The 22,317-nt window shown below is 37.8% G+C and overlaps 1 protein-coding gene across 1 annotated transcript in view; it reads left to right on the forward strand.

Moving 5' to 3' along the window:
- The window catches only part of GPR158 (G protein-coupled receptor 158), a 328,709-nt gene that overhangs the window by 28,699 nt on the left and 277,693 nt on the right, over positions 1-22,317 (forward strand). Inside the window, exon 2 of the mRNA XM_059056407.2 lies at positions 2,391-2,496. Within this exon, the coding sequence (XP_058912390.1) occupies positions 2,391-2,496 (106 nt within the window). The remainder of the gene's footprint in view (positions 1-2,390; positions 2,497-22,317) is intronic.

The following is a 22,317-nucleotide window of genomic DNA, read 5'->3' on the forward strand; positions in this document are numbered from 1 at the left end:
TGCTTATTAATGTGTTTCAGAGACCTAGAACAATTTTGGCTCATAGTAGGTGCTCAATAAGTAATTTATTGAATGAATGAAAAACTGAATATGTTATTTTCCAAAGACCATAAGTAGAGCCCAGAGTGAGCTTGCCCTGATTGCTATGACCTATATGGAACACAGTTTTATGGGAAGTCCTGGTTGGTGAAGACAGCAAGTCAACCAATGTTTATGGAATACCTGTTCTACCCCGAGTGATAACTTTCCACATTCCTCAGAATTTAGCATCCATTCTCCATGAAATATTCTGATACTTTTTAAGGCATCTTAAACCTTTGGGGTTCCTTGGGCAGGACCTATGTGGTTCATCTCCATGGCATCTCTTATCCATGATATGCACATACCAGACAATAAATATTTGTTGAAAGAGCGAAGGAGCTAACTGGGTTAAGGCATTAGGTCACTTGGGAATTCACCTAATTATCACATGAATAGTGTTTGTTTTATGGAATTATGGTCCACAATAGTAGTAGTTTGCAAACTGGGGCTATTTCTCTGAAGGATTTATAAGGTTTTTATGATAAATTTTTGGGTCTTCCTTTCCGTGATTCTCTGAAAAATGAATTTACACATATTCTGGGTTGTCTGGATAACCAAATACTGATGGGAGGTTATGGTATGCCTGTTTGTTTTTGTGTCTCTTTTGAGCATGTTGGCACTAGGTAACGTAGTACATACTTTGTCACAGGTTAATAAGAACAGAGGCAGCCTTAAAAAGTAAATGATTTATTCACTCTAGATGAAGCCCAAATGACATTAAGCCACTCTGTCAGAAGCTTTCACAGTAGTTTAAAAGGAGAAAAGAGATGAGAAAAATGAGTCATAACATGTGGTAAAACAGGCTTGCTGAACTAGCAGTTGGTACCATATTTTCTGAGAGGTAATTTAGTTCAGCAAAACATAATCATTGGTGTTTTTAAAGTAATTTTTTTAATTTAAAAATTGTTGGCTTTGTAGTTTTTCATTTGTTTTGCTATTTTGTGTGTGTGTGTTGTAGCTGGAAAAGCTATAATATAAGGAATTTGAGCCCATCTTTATGTTTGTACATATTTAATAATATCATAATGAAAATAGTTTAAGTTGCGGACATGGGACCTTGAAAATGTGTTTTTACATTTAGTGAGTTTTAGTGGGATGTTTATGCTTTACTCCACCTGGTGAAAAAAAGTCATTGTAGAGCTTTGGGCTTCAGGGCCAGTCCCCAGAATACTTATTTCAAGTAAGTCCAGGTGCAGTAGTTCAGTGTAGGACAGATAGGTCTGTTACTGCTGGTGCTAGGGGTGCTAGTGGTGGTGAAAAATAGAAGAGAGTGATCTTCGGAAAATGTAAGAAGATTGTTTGGCAAATATGGAGGAATTTTAGGTAAAGTTGGAGCTTTCTTTGCAATTTTGTTTTTGGCTCTGAATTTCTGAGTTCTCTTTCTTAGTGACCTTTCTCAAATGGGTAAGTGAAATGCAGTGTTTTTATTTCTAGATTTAAAAGAGAGTAAACACTAAATGGCACGTCTGTGGATGGTGCATATCTGTTCGGTGTGGAACACTGGAAGACCTAAAGAACTACTTAAAGTCATTGTGATAGAAGATCAGAGGAAAGAGATGCTTATTTTCTGATACTGTCTACCCCTCTTAACTCATTCATTCCCCCGCCCCCTTGCCCCAACCTTCCCATCCCAGGCCCTGCATTGGGAAATAGGAGTAGAGGGGCTTCCCTGGTGGCGCAGTGGTTGAGAGTCCGCCTGCCGATGCAGGGGACACGGGTTCGTGCCCCGGTCCGGGAAGATCCCACATGCCGTGGAGCGGCTGGGCCCGTGAGCCATGGCCGCTGAGCCTGTGCTTCCGGAGCCTGTGCTCCGCAACGGGAGAGCCCACAACAGTGAGAGGCCCGTGTACAGCCAAAAAAAAAAAACCAAAAAACCAAAAAAAACTGGAAATAGGAGTAGAAAGAAATAAGGGCTTTTTAAAAAATTTACTTTAATATAAGGGGAACTGGGAGCAGGTGTTATTTCAGAGTCGACTTTGCTACCATGTCTAGAGTAATCCTGTCCGAAGTTCAGTCAATCAGCAAATATTTATTGAACACCTACTGTGTGCCAGGCATTATCCAGGGAGCTGAAACAGTGAACAATACAGAGTCCCTGCTTTTGGACTTACATAAAACTAATACTTTATGATTCTGTTCTACTCTGTCTCTATCTACACTCGGTACACTTTAGATGAATATGAGTGGGCAATTTGAAGAATTTTAGTGCATTCTTTATGCTGATTTGGCTGATTTCTAGGGTAGAATACAGAGTTAGATATTGTAAAGGCTCAAATTAATTTGTTCTTTTTATCTTTCTCTGTTTTAAGGGGTGTCATGAAAGTTGACATAAATCTTCAGAAGGTGGACATTGACCAATGTTCAAGTGATGGCTGGTTTTCAGGAACTCACAAGTGTCACCTTAACAATTCAGAGGTAAGAACATGGAGATAAAGTTCTCTGAAATCAGAAGCTCAGAAATATAGTACTTTTGAATATATTGTATTTGTGTGGGTAGATGAACAAGAGGCATCTTACTGGGAAAAAAATCTCCTGTGCAGGTTTGAATGTTGCCAAATGAACTGAAAGAGGAGTAGAAAATGAAATTTGTGCAGAGTAACTGTTCATTTGGGGACTAAGAGAAGGCTGAAACTAAAATTATGTCTGAAGTTTGGCTTTAGTCAAAGGCTGACCCTATTGTTCAAAATGGGCTGGAAATAAAATAGCCCTGGAGTGAGAAACCAGTCCCAAGAGGGGTCAGCCAAATTATGCACATTTTTATGGAGTATGATGCTTGTTGAAACATTGATGTTATTCATTCAGACACCCTGCCATCTGCTAGAAAAGCCATAAAGTATGGCTAGGAGATTTTGAAAAAAAGGAGAAAACTATACACAGGAAACTGAAACAGAAATGTGTGTATGTGGTGTGTTTTTTCCAATTTGCAACTCCTATCCATACTTGATTTCATGGAACTCTGGTTGTTAAGGGACAGGCAGAGAGATCATACTTCTGGAAATAAGGCTGTCACTTGTCTTTTTTTAAAAATTTTTTTTTATTGAATGAAAGATTCTTTAAATTCTATGGTGCTTTACAATTTTCAAGTTTCACACAGCTGATTTCCTATGATCCCATAATAACCCTTTTTTCCCCTCTACCCCTATATTGCCCCTCTCTCCACCAGTAACCACTAGTTTGTTCTCTATATCTGTGAGTCTGCTTCTTTTTTTATTATATTCACTAGTTTGTTGTATTTTTTAGATTCCATATGTAAATGATATCACATAGTATTTGTCTTTCCCTGCCTGACTTATTACACTTAGCATAATGCCCTCCAGGTTCAAGCATGTTGCTGCAAGTGGCAACATTTCATTCTTTTTATGGCTATGTAGTATTACATTGTGTGTGTGTGTGAGTATACACACACACACACACGCACACATACATACACACCACACCTTCTTTATTCATTCATCTGCTGATGGACACTTAGGTTGCTTCCATATCTTGGCAATTGTAAATAATGCTGCTATGAGCATTGGGGTGCGTGTATCTTTTCAAGTTAGTGTCACTTGTCTTTTGTAGTTTCAGAGATGACATGTGATGACATCCTCCTTTCATTTTCAGTAATCTATCTCTGAGGTCCCCAAATGCTCTGAAACAAATGTACAATAAAGCTCCTGACCTCAAGTACTTGGGCTATTTCAACTTTCCATGAATTTATGAGGAAAGTCAGCTTGATTTATTTAAACTAGGGAATATTCCCATAAATGTAGTAGTCTACACGTTCAGTCTGAATTTTGCCACACACTCCCGCAGCCCGCCGCTACCCAAGTGATGTTCCACGGTCCCCCACATCCCCCTGCGTTCCACGCACGCCCCCACCGGCCCTCCGTGCTTCCCACCACAATACCGCTCAACCCCCCCCCACCCCCGATGAACCCCCCAAGCCCCCCGCACCCCTCTAAGCCCACTGCACGTCCCCACCAGGTTTCCAAGACCCCTCTTCCTCAGCACCCCCCCATCCCCACACTCCTTCACGTAGCCAGCCCTCTGCACAGCCCTCCCTTCCTTCACTCCCTGCTCCCAGATTGGGACCCAGTTATGTCAGTGAAATGTTTCTGTCTCGTCAGGTCACAGAGGTCAGGATCCTCTTTTCATCTCCCTTCACTGTTCTTACGGTTTTGAACTTTTCTGAGTTCCCACTGCCCTTTGGATGGTTCTGGCATTTCTAAAGATATGAATTTCAGTCTCTGATTTGGTAAATGGCTTTAGCCTGATTATTATCTCCGCGCCAAGGGCATATAGCTACAAAGCTTTGTCTTTTAGCCAGAGTGGAATTTTTTCTTCATGGGTGTCATATTGTGGGTATTGATCTGTATGTGCTCATTTCTGTATAGCCTGGTTTCAGTGGTGCTCCTGGGTGGTTCAGTAAACAGTCTGTCTAGAAACAAGGAGAGATTTCTTTATCAGTCTGTTACCGTTGCTGCTTGCCTTTAATTGTCTTTTTTTTTTTTTTTCCATATAGCACATCTATGTATTTGACTAGATGGTCTTATTGGGTGGCCTTTTGGAAGATTGATTTATTTTCATTGCATCAGGATTATCAATTTTCTGAGGGTTGTGTCTTTTTAAAGCTTTCAAATAAAGCTGTTATTTCAAGATAAAATATTATCCTCTATTCTGGTAAACAAAGATTAGGGTGAATGTGTAACTTTTGGCTTTATATATAGGAGCATTGCATTTATTCAGTTCCCTATAGGATAAAAACAGAAAAACATACCCTGTAAGACAACCAACAGTTCAATGAATCTCACTTGAAAATGTTGTACAAAGAGGTTCAATGATCAAAAAATAACATCAACAAACACTGAATCTACAAAATGCATGTTTTGAAAACTCTGGATCCCTTGACCCCTTTACTTGCCCAGGTCCTAGGGTTGGGAGTTGAGATCTTGGTGTCCTAGGCTGGGCCCCTGAGGCCCTTGGTGGGTAGTCTGATTGACACAGGGCTGGCCTGGAACTTCTCTAAGGTTCTGGAGTTGGTGCTGGTCACTCTAGGTACCTGCCGCCAGTCCATACCACATCCTCAGACTCGGGACCAGCAGTGGTCTTTCAGTCCTTCCCTGTAGTGATGTGAATTGGAGACTAGGAACTGGCTTCTCCTGATGTTTTTATTGCTTGGGAAACAGAAAGAAAAGCTCTTGTTCAGGGCGTTTTTCATCTGCACTGGCTTGCTTTTGTTCCTTGTCACAGGTTTTCTGTCACAGACCCCAAGGATCATTGTGTAAAACAGCTTGTTTTGGGACGTATCTACCATGATTTGTATTGGTAGGGTGTAGGGGCCTGTCGGTGAAAATCCACATCACTAGAAACAGACACTCATCGTGTTTACTGGGTTTTATTTTGCCAGTATTTAACATTCTTCTCTTGTAAATACCACAGGGAGTTACAAATTTCAAAGTTATAATTGAGGCAAACTTTTCACTTAAAAAATTTTTTTCCAGTGTGTTGGCTTTTCAGCCACCAAGGTATCTTAAACTAGTATAGTGAGTCTGATGTTGGAAACAGATAAGTGGTGTGTAACCAATGAGAGAAGCCTCAGGAGCATTTTAGAAAGGCATGGGATGGTTTGTGAGGAGAATAAATTCTCAGCAAATTTGGGTTGTTATCGAGTCTAGGAGGCCAATAAGTATTTTTTGAAGGGCATAGTAAATTGAGATCTGAGTCGACACCCTGAACTGGATTGCAGGATTATTTTGGCTGTTCTTATGACTGATTCAGATTACTGCTACCTGGACTTGATCATGTTTTCAGTATCCATTTAAATAATTCTTGGCCTGTTTCATATCATTGTTTGCTTTGAGTACACAAAATCTTCTCCTACAGAATAGTTTATTAAAAACATTCAAATAAATTGATATTACTGTTTTGTTTGGTTTTTTTTTGCGGTACACGGGCCTCTCACTGTTGTGGCCTCTCCCGTTGCGGAGCACAGGCTCCGGAGGTGCAGGCTCAGCGGCCATGGCTCACGGGCCCAGCCACTCCACAGCATGTGGCATCTCCCTGGACCGGGGCACGAACCCATGTCACCTGCATCAGCAGGCAGACTCTCAACCACTGTGCCACCAGAGAAGCCCGATATTGCTGTTTTAAAGGTTTTCTTTTGCTTTGTTTCTATTGGAAGAATTTTTAAAATCACTATTTAAAGTAGGAAACATTAGGACAGTGGCCTTGAAACTTTTTGATTATATTCTATTAGTAAAAATGCTTTAAGCATTCACCAGTGGTATTTGTATATTTTTTATGCTATAAAGTATATGCATCTTTTGTTATATAGTCTGTATATTATAAATCAGAAAACTTAATTGGGTTGAGATAAATATGAAATACGGTTTTAATGTAGATTATATTTTATAAAAATAAATATATCTTTAATGAGAGCAATGTAATTGACTGATTTACAGTTTTTGAAAAATTTTCAGTGACAGTGTTATGATTAATTATGTTTCATCATTTAAAAAAATCTTAGTCATTTGCAGAGACGTGGATGGATCTAGAGACTGTCATACAGAGTGAAGTAAGTCAGAAAGAGAAGAACAAATATCGTATATTAACGCATATATGTGGAATCTGAAATAATTGGTATAGATGATCTTTGTAAATAGACGATTTACAAAACAGAAATAGAGACACAGATGTAGAGAACAAATGTATGGATACCAAGGGGGAAAGGGGGTGGTGGGATGAATTGGGAGATGGGGATTGACACATATACACTATTGATACTGTGTATAAAACAGATAACTAATGAGAACCTGCTGTATAGCACAGGGAGCGCTGCTCAGTGCTCTGTGGTGACCTAAGTGGGAAGGAAATCCAAAAAACGAGGGGATGTAAGTATATGTATAGCTGATTCACTTTGCTGTACAGCAGAAACTAACAACATTGTAAAGAAACTATACTGCAATAAAAATTAAAAACAAACAAACAAAATCTAAGTTTAATACTTAGTAATGCAATGATTCAGAAGTCTCTAAGTTCAGTTTATTTTTATATTTAGTTTAAATGTCTGTCATAGTTGAAAATATGCCTCACAAGGATGTCAATCCCACCTGAAGAAATTAATTGTTGATTATATTTTCTAAATAACAGTGTTCATTTCTCAGTTCCATCTACCAATTTTGCCAAGGTTTTTTTCAGAAATACAGCTGGCAGTTTTTCATCTTACCTGAAGTCAGCTGGTTCCTACTAATCGGAAAGCTGGGCATTTTTTTTTTTTTTTTCCAGTACGCGGGCCTCTCACTGCTGTGGCCTCTCCCATTGCGGAGCACAGGCTCCGGACGTGCAGGCTCAGTGGCCACGGCTCACGGGCCCAGCCGCTCCGCGGCACGTGGGATCCTCCCGGACCGGGGCACGAACCCGTGTCCCCTGCATCGGCAGGCGGACTCTCAACCACTGCGCCACCAGGGAAGCCCTGGGCATTTTAATATTTTAAAAGAATAGGTTAAAAATCCACTCAGACTTTCATGGGGAATATTTTTAAACAGATTAGGAAAGTTTATTTCCAAGTTTAAACTGTATGGCTATGTGAGTATTTATAGTTCTTGGCAACAAAACCCACATAACACTGAAAATATTTCCAAATATCCATTTTCAGAATGCTCACTTCAAAAGGCTTTCACATGGATTATTGAAGTGTCACATTTACTTTGAAGGAAGAGCTTATATATTAAAAAAAAAAAACCTGCTCCATAGACACTACTGAAATCCACTTGTCATAGAGCAGGTCAGCAAATTTAGAAAATTGGCCTTTTTTGTAAACAGCAATGCATAACTAATCTTCGAGTTTAGAAGCAAGTAGTTCACTCTGATAATCAGAAAATCTTTGGGAAAAGGTTTTCCAGGTCACACACCATCTTATTATGAAGAGTTGTAAATATTTTACAATTTAAATCCATGTAGATGGTCAAATATAAGAGGTAATATATTGAAATGTGAAAGCAAATATAGGAACCAAGTAACCACTGTCAATATTTCTGTCTTAAAACTCCCAGTTTGACCTCAGGTGCCTTATCAGTATTATGATCATATGAAATGTGGATTGAGTGAAGGCATTAATGCCAATCCAAGTCTTAAATATTACTAAAGCTAAATTTATTTCTTATATTTTTATTTAAAAAGTTAAATATAAATAGAACTTTCAGTATTTTTTTCCCACATGTGTCCTCTGCTTTGGAGACCACGTCTTGAGGTTATCAGACTCACTGTTCTATCCAGAATCACGGGAATGGTTTTGTTGTCAGCTCAGCCAGTGGTTTTATATAGCGATAAGACAGTTTTTGGATATCTCTTCTTTTCTATTGAATGCACTGAATGAGAGTCTACGTGTAACTCCTTACTGCTTCATTAGATGTAACTCAATGACTCTCTAAAGAAATATTTTTAAAAAGTTAAAATATAGGAAAGAATATAATTTACTACACAAGAAAAGAAATTTAATGCAAAAATCTAAAGAAAGCAGAAGGAATTAATCGTTCTCTTTTGAAAGCCCTCTTCTATACAGAACATAGCTTAATCATTTGGCTATGGCAGGATTTAGAGTACTTTTTAGAGCTCTTTTATTTAATTCAATTTCTGATTGAGTGAAATTGTTTAGAAACCGTTATGTATTAGTTTTCATCTTGTGGCTGAAATCTCCACATTGCTCTTCTTTTCTCTTGAGAGGTTCTGCATTACAAATGTTATCGTTCACCTATCTCTAGAACTGTGCTGTTCAGTATGAGAACCACAAGCTACATATGGCTACTGAAATGCAAATGAAGTAAAATTAAACAGAATTAAGAATCCAGGTCCTTAGCCTCATTAACCTGATTTGAAAGATATAGTAGCCACATGGAACCATTGGACACTGGACAATTAATGGTCAAGCTGGGCTCTTGAATATGGCCTAGCATATAGTGTAGTCAGACCACACAAATTATTGGAACCTTTCAAATGCCTGAATTTCCCTATATGGGTGAATCAGTAACATTGCCTTTAAATTCACTAAGGGACGTTTAAGGACAAACTTGAAATGAATTTTGGCTTACGTAATCATTCTTATGATCTACTGTGTTAACTCATTTGAAAATAAGTAATGATAAGCCTGCAAGCTCTTTTTAATGCCATTATTTTACACTGAAAACTGTAAAAAAAAAATCTTCCAGTAAATGGAGAAAAGTAAATACTGGTAATCTTCTAGACATTTAAATTTACACTGTGTTTGTAGTAAAACTTCTGTTTTCTCGCATTTCCAATACAAAATGTGATTAAGGTGAAATCACACTCTTCTGCTAAGATGTAGGGCAGTGATCAGGTGTTCACTGGTGCCTCACACAGTGCCTGGTACATATATTGAATTAATGGAGGCAATCTGCTCTGTGGGTAGATGGCCTCCTTATAATAATATAGAGTTACTGCTTTTGATTTCTCCCACTGGAATTGCTCAAAATAAAGTTAAACTTTTTTTTTTTCTTCACAGCAGCCACTCAGATATTTGAAGACTGCTGTCAGCCTGCTTCTAAGTCTTTCTTTTAGGCTAAATATCTTCTGTTTCAGTCAAGTATCGTTTTACTAGGTTTAACCAAAAGAGGCCATACCCACTACTGTATGACTCCCCATTTGTTTTTGAACTTGTGAAGACCTAACTTGTTTGATTTTGTTACATAGTCCTTTCTAAATTTAATGGGAAAATGATTATATTTTCAGAGTTTTCATTGTGCTCCTGAAAGTTATTTGGACTGGATATTCTGGACTTGCTCCAAAACTAGAGTTAGGAAACAGTATTGCAAAATAACTGTACTGGGGTGCCTAGTAAGTCAGTTAAGGGAAAGCTGACTCTCTCTTTTTTAATTTTATTTTTTTTAACTGTTAATTTTATATTGGAGTATAGTTGATAAACAGTGTTGTGTTAGTTTCAGGTGTACAGCAAAGTGATTCAGTTATACATGTACATGTATCTATCCTTTTTCAAATTCTTGTTCAGAGCTGGCTCCCTTGTTCAGAGAAAGATGTTTCCAGCAACAGAGCAAGGGTTCACCAGTGACTATTGCCATCTTGTGGTTGGGGGAAAGGGAGAAAGAGAGAGGGGATTTTGCAGGGCTTATAAAAACTTCATGCAACATTGGCTGTATGGTTGGAGTAGGTGCCTCTTAAGTATCTTTGCAACCCTAAGATTTTATACTTCTAACAGACTGTAAAGGGAACAACTGAAAGGTGTTTCCATCCAAAGACAATGCTCTGACTATCCTTGCATTGGCAATACCTTGAATTCTCACATTGCACGTGATTGTGCCTGCAAAACTTGAGATTTTCTTATTTTGCTCTATGGTAATGATAAAGCAAACTGCTATTCATCATTGGCACCTTCATTCAAGCTAGCTTATAGGATTTGATTTCCACTTACTCATTAAGCACTTTGGTGATGGTTATGGACGACAAACATTCTGACGGAAGTGAGAAGGAAAAGCCAAAACACGTTTAGTTGACTTTAGGTTGTGATTCTGGGATGATGTGATCCAGAAAGGAGGCAGTATAGGGGAGTATCATTATTTTTTTCTCTAATTTGCTTCTTTGGCTTATGAAGGAATCAGATACCAGATACCTTAGAGTAGAAGATAAATCCGTTTTTTCCACTGTGACAAGGTCATGATATTCGGTATCTGCTCTTGAATAACACTCCTTTGTATACATTCCATGTCACTGGATTGTATCACCAACCTTCTTGAACTTGTTGATCTAATGTTGGGACCTTTGAAGTATTTGCATTAGAATGTACAAAAGGGGAGCACATCTTGTCTATTTAAGGTAAATAGACTCTTTCTCTAGATCTATCTGTCTGTCTATCTCATGTCTATATCTCTATTATCTGTCTATCTGAGACAAAAATCTATTAAATCTTGATTTATAGCTTCCTACTTTATCAACTTTATGGGCTACATAAAATGTTTTTTTAAAAAAACCCTAACAAGATCTTATTCATAAGATCTCTTACCAGTAGTGTAGATAAAGGCACTTTTGATAATATTTGCTAGTAATTAAATTTTCTTTAGCCCAAGCCTGAAAAGTCGGTAAGACGCCAAAAGTGAAGTGTCCCTTTGATACAAGTTTGTATTTCAATCTCTAAGAAAATAATTATTTCATAATAAAAAACAACATGTATCCATTGCGTACTTAATTATAGTGAGTTATGTATTATTGTTATTCCCATTATCTAGATGAGAAAATTAAGACTTAAGAGTGTTAAGTTTAAGTAACTCTCTTAAACTTTAAGTCAACTTTAAGTAACTTGACTGAGGTCGTAAATCTAGTAAATGGTATTTCAGGAATTTAAACTATAGGAAGGTACTATGGGTGACATATGGTTGTTTGGAAAGAGAATCACTGACTGGTAATGGCCTATGGGCTGATACTGTTAGTCTTGTGGTTTTACCCATGCGAGTTCAGCCGAGAGGCATGCTGGAATCTTACTTAACTGATTGATTAGGAGTATACCAGTCAGGAAGAACTGATCTAGCTCTGAGGTGGCCGAAACAGATTTCAGAGGGGGTATGGCAAGCTCACATAGAAATTTAGCTTAGGATCAATATACAAGGGCTTCCATCTTACAGATGTGTGAGCGGCAGCGGCAGAAGTTTCTTGCCAGTGGTCGTACTCTTGGTTCAATGCATGCCAGTGATTTGGGACGGTAGAAATGTCCAGTTTGAAACTGAACCCAAGGGATAAGATCCCTCTCCTTAGAAGTTAGTGAGGGCTGTACACATTTTCTGGGCATCAGTTAAGAGGGCAGGTGTTAAGGAAAGGGACCTATTCCTTGCAGGGAGTTAGAATACAAATCAGAATGTAGGAATAAAACTAAGGTGAATATGGAGGATTGCAACTCACTGGGTACAGGGATGCCAAGGGGATCTACTGTGTTTATGATAATATATAAATACGTTTTAGACTCTAACTATTGCTGAAGATAAACACCTAAAATACTCCCAAACTTCTCTATAATCAGGGGTTAGAATGGGGCTGAGCTTAAAGGTGGGCATATGCATATGCATATCCAGCACATGCAGCTAGGCTAGGGTAGGCTGGGGCAAGAAGTTTGACTTACATACGACAATGGATATGAACTCAAAGTACTAGATTTCTTGATCTTTTCAATGCGGTGAGAGAACATCTGATGAAATATGAAGTTAGTGAACAGATTTGGAGTATGTAGCTAAATTTATAATGGAGTCAATCAGGGAAAAAAAACTCTACCTATTAAACCATTGCTTTTGTCATTTTCAGTAGCAGAAAAATTGCTACTTGTCCAATTCTAGATATGAGAGGCAATCAGAATATACAGTGAGTGCCTGAGGGTGACTTTTTTAGGGGTTAAATATAGCTTTGCATCATTAGTTTATGTGGGAAAAAAATCCCTTTATGACAGCAAATCAGATCTAATCTGGCACTCCCTCAGCTACAATTATATAAAATATGGTGGAAGCTTGTCAAAGCTTTCAGTGAGAAATGAGGCTACTGATGCTTGGCAGCCCCCTTTTGAGCACAGTGAAGAATCATGTTGCTTAGCTACAGCCCTTGGCTGATTTAGAAAGCTTTAACTGACTGTATTATACAAGAGTTAAACTCTATTCCTTGATTTTTTTTCCCTAAGAGAAAAAGCCTTATTTACCATCTTCTTATTTTGGGGGTCTCTTTACCAAGACATTTATGTCTGTTCACCCAGGACACATTTCGACTTATCATTGTTTTTCCCTCCCCAGGGTTTATAGATTGAGAGAGAACAAGTGGGTGGTTGGTGATACAAGGAGAACATAAAGTATTGAAATAACTTAAATGCTTTTGCCGGCAAAGTAATGTACAAGTGTCTATTTAAATTTGTTTTTCACTTGAAGTCATTGTATTTTTCCCCTCTTTCTGCTTATTCATAGTTTGAGTTGACATTGTCTTTATAATGCACAAGAATGTGTAACATTTAATTATATTTTTGTATTTCAAAATGTAAACTTACATAGGTGTATGGAGAAGTATAGGGAACAGTGAATGAAACAGGAGTAAGTGTGTGGGCTGGAATTGGAACCAAAACACTGAAAACAGAAGGATTAAAGGGAAAAACAAAGAAGAACTCTAAATGGAGAGGTTTACAGCAATTATTGTACATGAAGTAGAAAAGTATGTAAAGGGGGAAATGTCAGATGTGTCAGAGACCATCTGAATGGGATAAAAATACTCAAGGACTCTTAAGTCTGGAGGAGATTCTAAAAGGCTTTTGGTTCATGCTGTCTCCAGAAGGAATATTTTTTATACTTTTCTAAATATGTAGATATCCACTTATTTTTATAGCTCTTCAGGAAAGAGAGCTGTCCCTAAGCAATGCTTTCTAACATCTTACCATAATTATTGTAATGAAGTAGAGCCATGACCTAATCTCAATTATGTAATTATTCAGTAGATTTTACTATTGACTTGTCAGTACAATCTGTTTTATACATGCAAAAGCAATTTTTCCTGCTTTACAGTTCCCTGATTACCTGCAGGAAAGCCTATAGAGTGGATTCTATATTTACTTTCAGAAATAGGATAATGGTTAATTGTCGCTACAGGCTTGGCTCTATCATGATTCTAATTCTGCTGAAGGCCAGATTTCATAGACTTAGAAGCTAAACCACTTCGTTAATGGGTTTTGTTTTTATGCTGGTCTGCAAATCACCTTCATTTGCCACCTTTTAAAATACGTTTGTGTAATATCATTTTCAAAGTGTGGTCCTGGAACCCTTCAAGTGAGGACCCCTGGGGTTCCTCAAGACCCTATTAAGGAAGTCTGTGAAGTTAAACCTTTTCATAATAATTTTCATAATAATTCAGAGACATTATTTTCCTTTTGAACTCTCTATTCTCATGGTGTACAGAGGCTTCATAAGATCTGATATAGAAACAGGTTGAATGCAGAAAGGAATATGAGAATCTAGTTGTCTTCTAATAAGCCAGACTTTAAGGAGATTTGTAGAAATATAAAACAATGATACTCTTCTCGCTAAGTTTTTTATTTTTGGAAAATATTGTTATTTTTCATAAATAGCTTATTTATGTTAACATGTAATGAGCTTATCACTATTTTAAAATGAATTAATAAATATTTTGGAAGTTTCTCCATTTAATATTTAAGATGGTAAATATCAGTGGATATAACCAACATAAATAAAAGCTCTTTGATACTCTGAATAATTTTCAAGAGTGTAAAGGGGTCCCAAGATCAAAAATTTGAGAAGTCCAATCTGGTGTGTTCCTCAGCTCCTGCATGATTCTGACCTTGACTCCACTTCCTGGTTTCTATGCTTTCTCTCCCTTACTTGGATGATTCTACTGACAGATTTCTGTATCCCACTTCTCCTCTCCATCTTCTCTTCTGATAATTTCAGCCTCAGACTCCACTGAACCTTTAGCCTAGTGTCATTAGAATTGGTGGATGACAGAAGGACAGTGATCACATTAGTTTAAATGGCAATCTGTCTAAAATAAAATTTCACATATTAAGTTTGATATGTATTTCTAACTATAGTGACTGCATTACAGGTAAAAATTTTCATGTATTATTTCACTTATTAGTTTGAATAAAAAAGACACTTGTAGGATTTTGATTTTGATTTCATTCTTTAATAAATTTGACCAAAACGTCAAATAATGGAATATACTGTATTTTATCCTTTGAATTTCGGGTTGAAATTTTAAATGTAAATTAAAAGTCATTTATACACTAAAGCACATAGAACTGTATAGGATTCTGCAGCCTTAAGTATGTATAAAGGCCAGTGTGTCTGTTTAGTTCGTGCCATTTATTAATAAATGGCATATTGAAGTTATGCCTGAAAATTTTCTTCTTAAGATTAGTCTGAAATTTAATCCTATCATGTGGTAAGCTGGTCAACAACGATTTAATTTTTGTTTTTAATTAACGAATTGCAAATTCAGTAAACATTTTTTTTTTTTTCTGTTCAGTCAAGATCATCTTTGGACCAAATACCATGCATGTGTAAAATTAAACGTCAATTTAGTATTTTATTCCTTTGTTGAAATAGAGATCCCAGAATCTTTTTTTTTAATGTGAAAGACTTCACAAAGTTTTCTTTAAACAGGTTAAATATTTGGTTGACAGTTATATAATGTTTTGTTACCCCTGCAACAATGATACATATGTTGTTGAATGAGGGTGACTGGAAATGAAATTCTGTACCTTTTTTCCTCTGTCAGGGTTGATTAGATTTTGAATTACAGAAGTGCTTGGGGAACTCTACTCAATACTCTATAATGGCCTATATGGGAAAAGAATCTTAAAAAAAAAAAGAGTGGGGCTTCCCTGGTGCGCAGTGGTTGAGAATCCGCCTGCCAATGCAGGGGACACGGGTTCGTGCCCCTGTCCGGGAAGATCCCACATGCCGCGGAGCGGCTGGGCCCGTGAGCCATGGCCGCTGAGCCTGTGCTTCCGGAGCCTGCGCTCCGCAATGGGAGAGGCCACAACAGTGTGAGGCCCGCATACCGGGGGAAAAAAAAAAAAAAAAAAAAGAGTGGATGTATGTATATGTATAACTGATTCACTTTGCTGTACACCTGAAACTAACAACATTGTAAATCAACTATACTCCAATAAAAATTTCAAAAAATAAAAAAAATTTGATAGCTAGGTCTCTCTGGTGGCAATGTGTTGAGCTTTTTACCTTTTCCTCACTCCCACAACCAGTCATTTGTGAGTTCTTGTCAGTTCTACCTCAATATCTCATCAATTTGTTTTCTTCCTTATTCTTTTTTTTCTATGAAAGTCCTTATTCTTTATTTATTAATTTTCTGATATTCATATGATATTGTTAAATTTCCAGTTCTTTTCATTCATTTATTTACTTTAACATCTTTATTGGAGTATAATTGCTTTACAATGTTGTGTTAGTTTCTGCTACATAACAAAGTTAATCACCTGTAAGTATACATATATCCCCATATCCCCTCCCTCTTGTGTCTCCCTCCCACCCTTGGCACCAACCCCTCTAGGTAGTCACAGAGTACTGACCTGATCTCTCTGTGCAATGCAGCTGCTTCTCAGTAGCTATCTATTTTACATTTGGTAATGTATATATGTCAATGCTACTCTCTCACTTCGTCCCAGTTTACCCTTCCCCCTCCCCATGTCCTCAAGTCCATTCTCTAGGTCTGTGTCTTTATTCCTTTCCTGCCCTTATGTTCATCAGAACCATTTTTTTTTTTTAGATTCCATATATATGTGTTAGCATACGGTATTTGTTTTTCTCTTTCTGACTTCACTCTGTACGACAGACTCTTGGTCTATCCACCTCAGTACAAATAACTCAATTTCCTTTCTTTTTATGGCTGAGTAATATTCCATTGTATATATGTGCCACATCTTCTTTATCCACTCATCTGTCAATGGACACTTAGGTTGCTTCCATCCTGGCTATTGTAAATAGAGCTGCAGTGAACACTGTGGTACATGACTCCTTTTGAATTACGGTTTTCTCAGGGTATATGCCCAGTAGTGGAATTGCTGGGTCGTATGGTAGTTCTGTTTTTAGCTTTTTAAGGAACCTCCATACCGTTCTCCATACTGGCTGTATCAATTTACATTGCTACCAACAGTGCAAAAGGGTTCCCTTTTCTCCATACCCTCTTCAGCATTTATTGTTTGTAGATTTTTTGATGATGGCCATTCTGACTGGTGTGAGGTGATACCTCGTTGTAGTTTTGATTTGCATTTCTCTAATGATTAGTGATGTTGAGCATCCTTTCATGTGTTTGTTGGCAGACTGTATATATTCTTTGAAAAAATGTCTGTTTAGATCTTCTACCTGTTTTTGGATTGGGTTGTTTGTTTTTTTGATATTGAGCTGCATGAGTTGCTTGTATATTTTGGAGGTTAATCCTTTGTCAGTTGCTTCGGTTTGCAAATATTTTCTCCCATTCTGAGGGTTGTCTTTTCATCTTGTTTACGGTTTCCTTTGCTGTGCAAAAGCTTTTAAGCTTCATTAGCTCCCATTTGTTTATTTTTGTTTTTATTTCCATTTCTCTGGGAGGTGGGTCAAAAAGAGTCTTGCTGTGATTTATGTCATAGAGTGTTCTTCTATGTTTCCTCTAAGAGTTTTATAGTGTCCAGTCTTACATTTAGGTCTTTAATCCCTTTTGAGTTTATTTTTGTGTATGGTGTTAGGAAGTGTTCTAATTTCATTCTTTTACATGTGCCACTTATTGAAGAGGCTGTCTTTTCTCCATTGTATATTCTTGCCTCCTTTATCAAAGATAAGGTGACCTTAGTTGTATAGTTTTCTTTTATGTGACATCTTTGTCTGGTTTTGTTATCAGGGTGATGGTGGCCTTGTAGAATGAGTTTGGGAGTGGTCCTCCCTCTGCTATATTTTGGAAGAGTTTGAGAAGGATAGGTGTTAGCTTTTCTGTAAGTGTTTGATAGAATTCACCTGTGAAGCCATCTGGTCCTGGGCTTTTGTTTGTTGGAAGATTTTAAATCACAGTTGCAATTTCAGTGCTTGTGATTGGTCTGTTTATATTTTCTGGTTTTCCTGGTTCAGTTTCGGAAGGTTGTGCTTTTCTAAGAATTTGTCTTTTATTGGCATATAGTTGCTTGTAGTAATCCCTCTTGATTCTTTGTATTACTGCACTGTCAGTTGTTACATCTCCTTTTTCATTTCTTATTCTGTTGATTTGAATCTTCTCCCTTTTTTCTTGATGAGTCTGGCTAATGGTTTATCACTTTTGTTTATCTTCTCAAAGAACCAGCTTTTAGTTTTATTGATCTTTGCTATTGTTTCCTACATTTCTTTTTCATTTATTTCTGATCTGATCTTTATGATTTCTTTCCTTCTGCTAACTTTGGGTTTTTTTTTCTTCTTTAGCTCACTGCTTTAGGTGTAAGGTCAGGTTGTTTATTTGAGATGTTTCTTGTTTCCTGAGGTAGGATTGTATTCCTATAAACTTCCCTCTTAGAACTCCTTTTGCTGCATCCCATAGGTTTTGGGTCATCGTGTTTTCATTGTCATTTGTTTCTAGGTGCTTTTTTATTTCCTCTTTGATTTCTTCAGTGATCTTTTTGTTATTTAGTAGTGTATTGTTTAGCCCCTATGTGTTTGTATTTTTTACAGATTTTTTTCCTGTAATTGATATCTAGTCTCATAGCGTTGTGGTTGGAAAAGATACTTGATATGATTTCAGTTTTCTTAAATTTACCAAGGCTTGATTTGTGACCCAAGATATGATCTATCCTGGAGAATGTTCTATGAGCTCTTGAGAAGAAAGTGTATTCTGTTGTTTTTGGATGGAATGTCCTATAAATATCAATTAAGTCCATCTTGCTTAATGTATCATTTAAAGCTTGTGTTTATTTATGTATTTTCATTTTGGATGATCTGTCCATTGGTGAAAGTGGGGTGGTAAAGTCTCCTACTATTATTGTGTTACCGTTAATTTCCCTTTTATGGCTGTTAGCATTTGCCTTATGTATGGAGGTGCTTCTCTGTTGGGTACGTAAATATTTACAATTGTTATATCTTCTTCTTGGATTGTTCCCTTGATCATTATGTAGTGTCCTTCTTTGTCTCTTATAATAGTCTTTATTTAAAGTCTGTTTTGTCTGTTATGAGAATTGCTACTCCAACTTTCTTTTGATTTCCATTTGCATGGAATATCTCTTTCCATCCTCTCACTTTCAGCCTGTATGTGTCCCTAGGTCTTAAGTGCGTCTCTTGTAGACAACATATGTATGGGTCTTGTTTTTGTATCCATTCAGCCAGTCTGTGTCTTTTCGTAGGAGCATTTAATCCATTTACATTTAGGGTAATTATTGATACGTATGTTCCTATTACCATTTTCTTAATTGTTTTGGGTTTGTTTTTGTAGGTCTTTTCCTTCTCTTGTGTTTCCTGCCTAGAGAAGTTCCTTTATTGTTTGTTGTAAAGCTGGTTTGGTGGTGCTGAATTCTCTTTTTAAAAAAAAAAATATATTTATTTTATTTATTTAATTTTTGGCTGTGTTGGGACTTCATTGCTGCATGCAGGCTTTTATCTACTTGTGGCTTGTGGGCACTACTCTTCCTTGCAGTATGTGGGCTTCTCATTGTGTGGTGGCTTCTCTTTTTGGATAGCACAGGCTCTAGGCACACGGGCTTCAGTAGTTGAGGCACATGGGCTCAGTTGACGCTTATGGCTGTAGAGCGCAGGCTCAGTAGTTGTGGTGCACGTGCGTAGTTGCTCTGTGGCATGTGGGATCTTCCCAGACCAGGGCTTGAACCCGTGTCCCCTACAATGGCAGGGGATTCTTAACCACTGCTCCACCAAGGTAGCCCAATTCTCTTAACTTTTGCTTGTCTGTAAAGGTTTTAATTTCTCTGTCAAATCTGAATGAGATACTTGCTGGGTAGAGTAACCTTGGTTGTAGGTTTTTCCCTTTTATCACTTTAAATATGTCCTGCCACTCCCTTCTGGCTTGCAGAGTTTCTAATGAAAGATCAGCTGTTAACGTTATGGGGATTCCCTTGTATGTTATTTGTTGTTTTTCCCTTGCTGCTTTTAATATTTTTACTTTGTATTTAATTTTTGATAGTTTGATTAATATGTGTCTTGGCATGTTTCTCCTTGGATTTATCCTGTATGGGACTCTCTGTGCTTCCTGGACTTGATTGCCTATTTACTTTCCCATGTTAGGAAAGTTTTCAACACTAATGTCTGCAAATATTTTCTCAGATCCTTTCTTTTTCACTTCTTCTGGGACCCCTACAATTCAAATGTTGGTGCGTTTAATATTGTCCCAGAGGTCTCTGAGACTGTCCTCAATTCTTTTCATTCTTTTTTCTTTATTCTGCTCTGTGGTAGGTATTTCCACTATTTTATGTTCCAGGTCACTTATCTGTTCTTCTGTCTCAGTTATTCTGCTATTCATTCCTTCTAGAGAAGGAATTCATTCCTTCTAGAGAATTTTTCATTTCATTTATTGTGTTGTTCATCATTGTTTATTTGCACTTTAGTTCTGTTAGGTCCTTGTTAAACGTTTCTTGTATTTTCTCCATTATGTTTACAAGATTTTGGATCATCTTTACTATCATTACTCTGAATTCTTTTTCAGGTAGACTGCCTATTTCCTCTTCATTTGTTTGGTCTGGTGGGTTTTTACCTTGCTCCTTCATCTGCTGTGTATTTCTCTGTTTTCTCATTTTGCTTAACTTAGTGTGTTTGGGGTCTCCTTTTCGCAGGCTGCAGGTTCGTAGTTCCCATTGTTTTCAATGTCTGCCCCCAGTGGGTGAGGTTGGTTCAGTGGGTTCTGTAGACTTCCTGGTGGAGGGGACTGATGCCTATGTTCTGGTGAATGAGGCTGTATCTTGTCTTTCTGGTGGGCAGGACTGTGTCCGATGGTGTGTTTTGGGGTGTCTGTGAACTTATTAAGATTTTAGTCAGCCTCTCTGCTAATGGGTGGGGTTGTGTTCCTGTCTTGCTAGTTGTTTGGCATAGGGTTTTCTGCACTGGAGTTTGCTGGTCGTTGAGTGGAACTGGGTCTTAGTGTTGAGACGGAGGTCTCCGGGAGAGCTCTCTCTGATTGATACTACATGGGGTCGGGAGGTCTCTGGTGGACCAGTGTCCTGAACTCGGCTCTCCCACCTAAGAGGCTCAGGCCTGACACCTGGCTGGAGCACCAAGACCCTGTCAGCCACATGGCTTTGGGAAGTCTGAGGTCTTCTGCCAGCGCTCAGTAGGTGTTCTGTAGGAGGTGTTCCACATGTAGATGTATTTTTGATGTATTTGTGGGGAGGAAGGTGATCTCCATGTCTTACTCTTGAAGGTCCCCCTCTTCTCTCATTGTTACTACAACTGACTTAGTTCTAGTCTTAGTTGTTTCTTGCTTGGACTTTTGTAGTACTCTCCTCCTGTCTCCAGTCTTATTCTTCTTCAGTTCATTGTCTGTGCTGCTGCCAATGTGATTTTTAAAACATTGATGTGATTATGTTGTCCTGTTTTTTTTTGTTTTGATATTGTGTCACATAGTAGTTAAAAGTGCTGACTTTGGATTCAGATTGCCTGAGTTTGTTAACCTTTCTATGCCTCCAGCTTCTTTAAATGGGAATTATTCTCTGATGTATGCAAAATGCTTTGCATGTACATTCTCTATAAATATTAGCTATTTTCCATAGCAGTTTATATGCTTGAAATTATTTATAATTATTTATGTCTGTCTTCTGTGCTAGACTATAAGCTCCAGAAGGGCAGAAACCACATCAGTTATGTTCATCATTGTATCTCAAGTGCCACAACAATGTCTGTAATAAAGGCACTCAACAAATATTTGCAGTTGACTGCCTAATATTCTTCAGTAACTCTCCTTAATCTCTGTGATAAAAGCCATCTTATATGCATGGCTCTCTAAATCTAAATTTCTTCTCATTCTACAATACCCGGTTACTTGCCTTCCATGATTCTACTGCGGTGTTTCATGTCTCCATGCATATATTTGTACATGCTCTTCCTTTGGAATAACTTACTGTTTCTTACTTTGTCCACCTGAAAGTTCCTACATATTCTTGGAGTCCTAAGTTTTGATCTTCTGTGACCCCTTGGCAGCCTTTTCCCGAATTCAGGCAGAGCAGGTTCTCCCTTATGTGCTGCTGTAGTACATTGTTCATATTTTAATTTTAATACCTATAATGCTGTACTAAAATGACTTGATTACTCTTAATTACAATAGCTACTTTCATCAGATGCCTGCCCTATTATTCTGTCATATATATGTGTGTGTATACATATATATGTGTATATATGTTTGTGTGTCTGTGTATGTATATATTGAATTTAATTCTCAAAATAGTCCTAGAAAATACCTATTATTATTCCAGTTTTACAGATGAGTGAACTGAGGCTCAGCTACTTAAAAAAAATAATATAGGTTACATATTTATTTATTTATTTATTTATTTATTTATTTTTGGCTGTGTTGGGTCTTCATTTCTGTGTGAGGGCTTTCTCTAGTTGCGGCGAGCAGGGGCCACTCTTCATCGCCATGCGTGGGCCTCCCACTATCGTGGCCTCTCTTGTTGCGGAGCACAGGCTCCAGATGCGCAGGCTCAGTAGTTGTGGTTCACAGGCCCAGCTGCTCCGCGGCATGTGGGATCTTCCCAGACCAGGGCTCGAACCCATGTCCCCTGCATTGGCAGGCAGATTCTAAACC

The sequence above is a fragment of the Kogia breviceps genome, chromosome 3 (assembly GCF_026419965.1).
Source record: "Kogia breviceps isolate mKogBre1 chromosome 3, mKogBre1 haplotype 1, whole genome shotgun sequence".
In the NCBI taxonomy this organism is placed as follows: Eukaryota; Metazoa; Chordata; class Mammalia; order Artiodactyla; family Physeteridae; genus Kogia; species Kogia breviceps.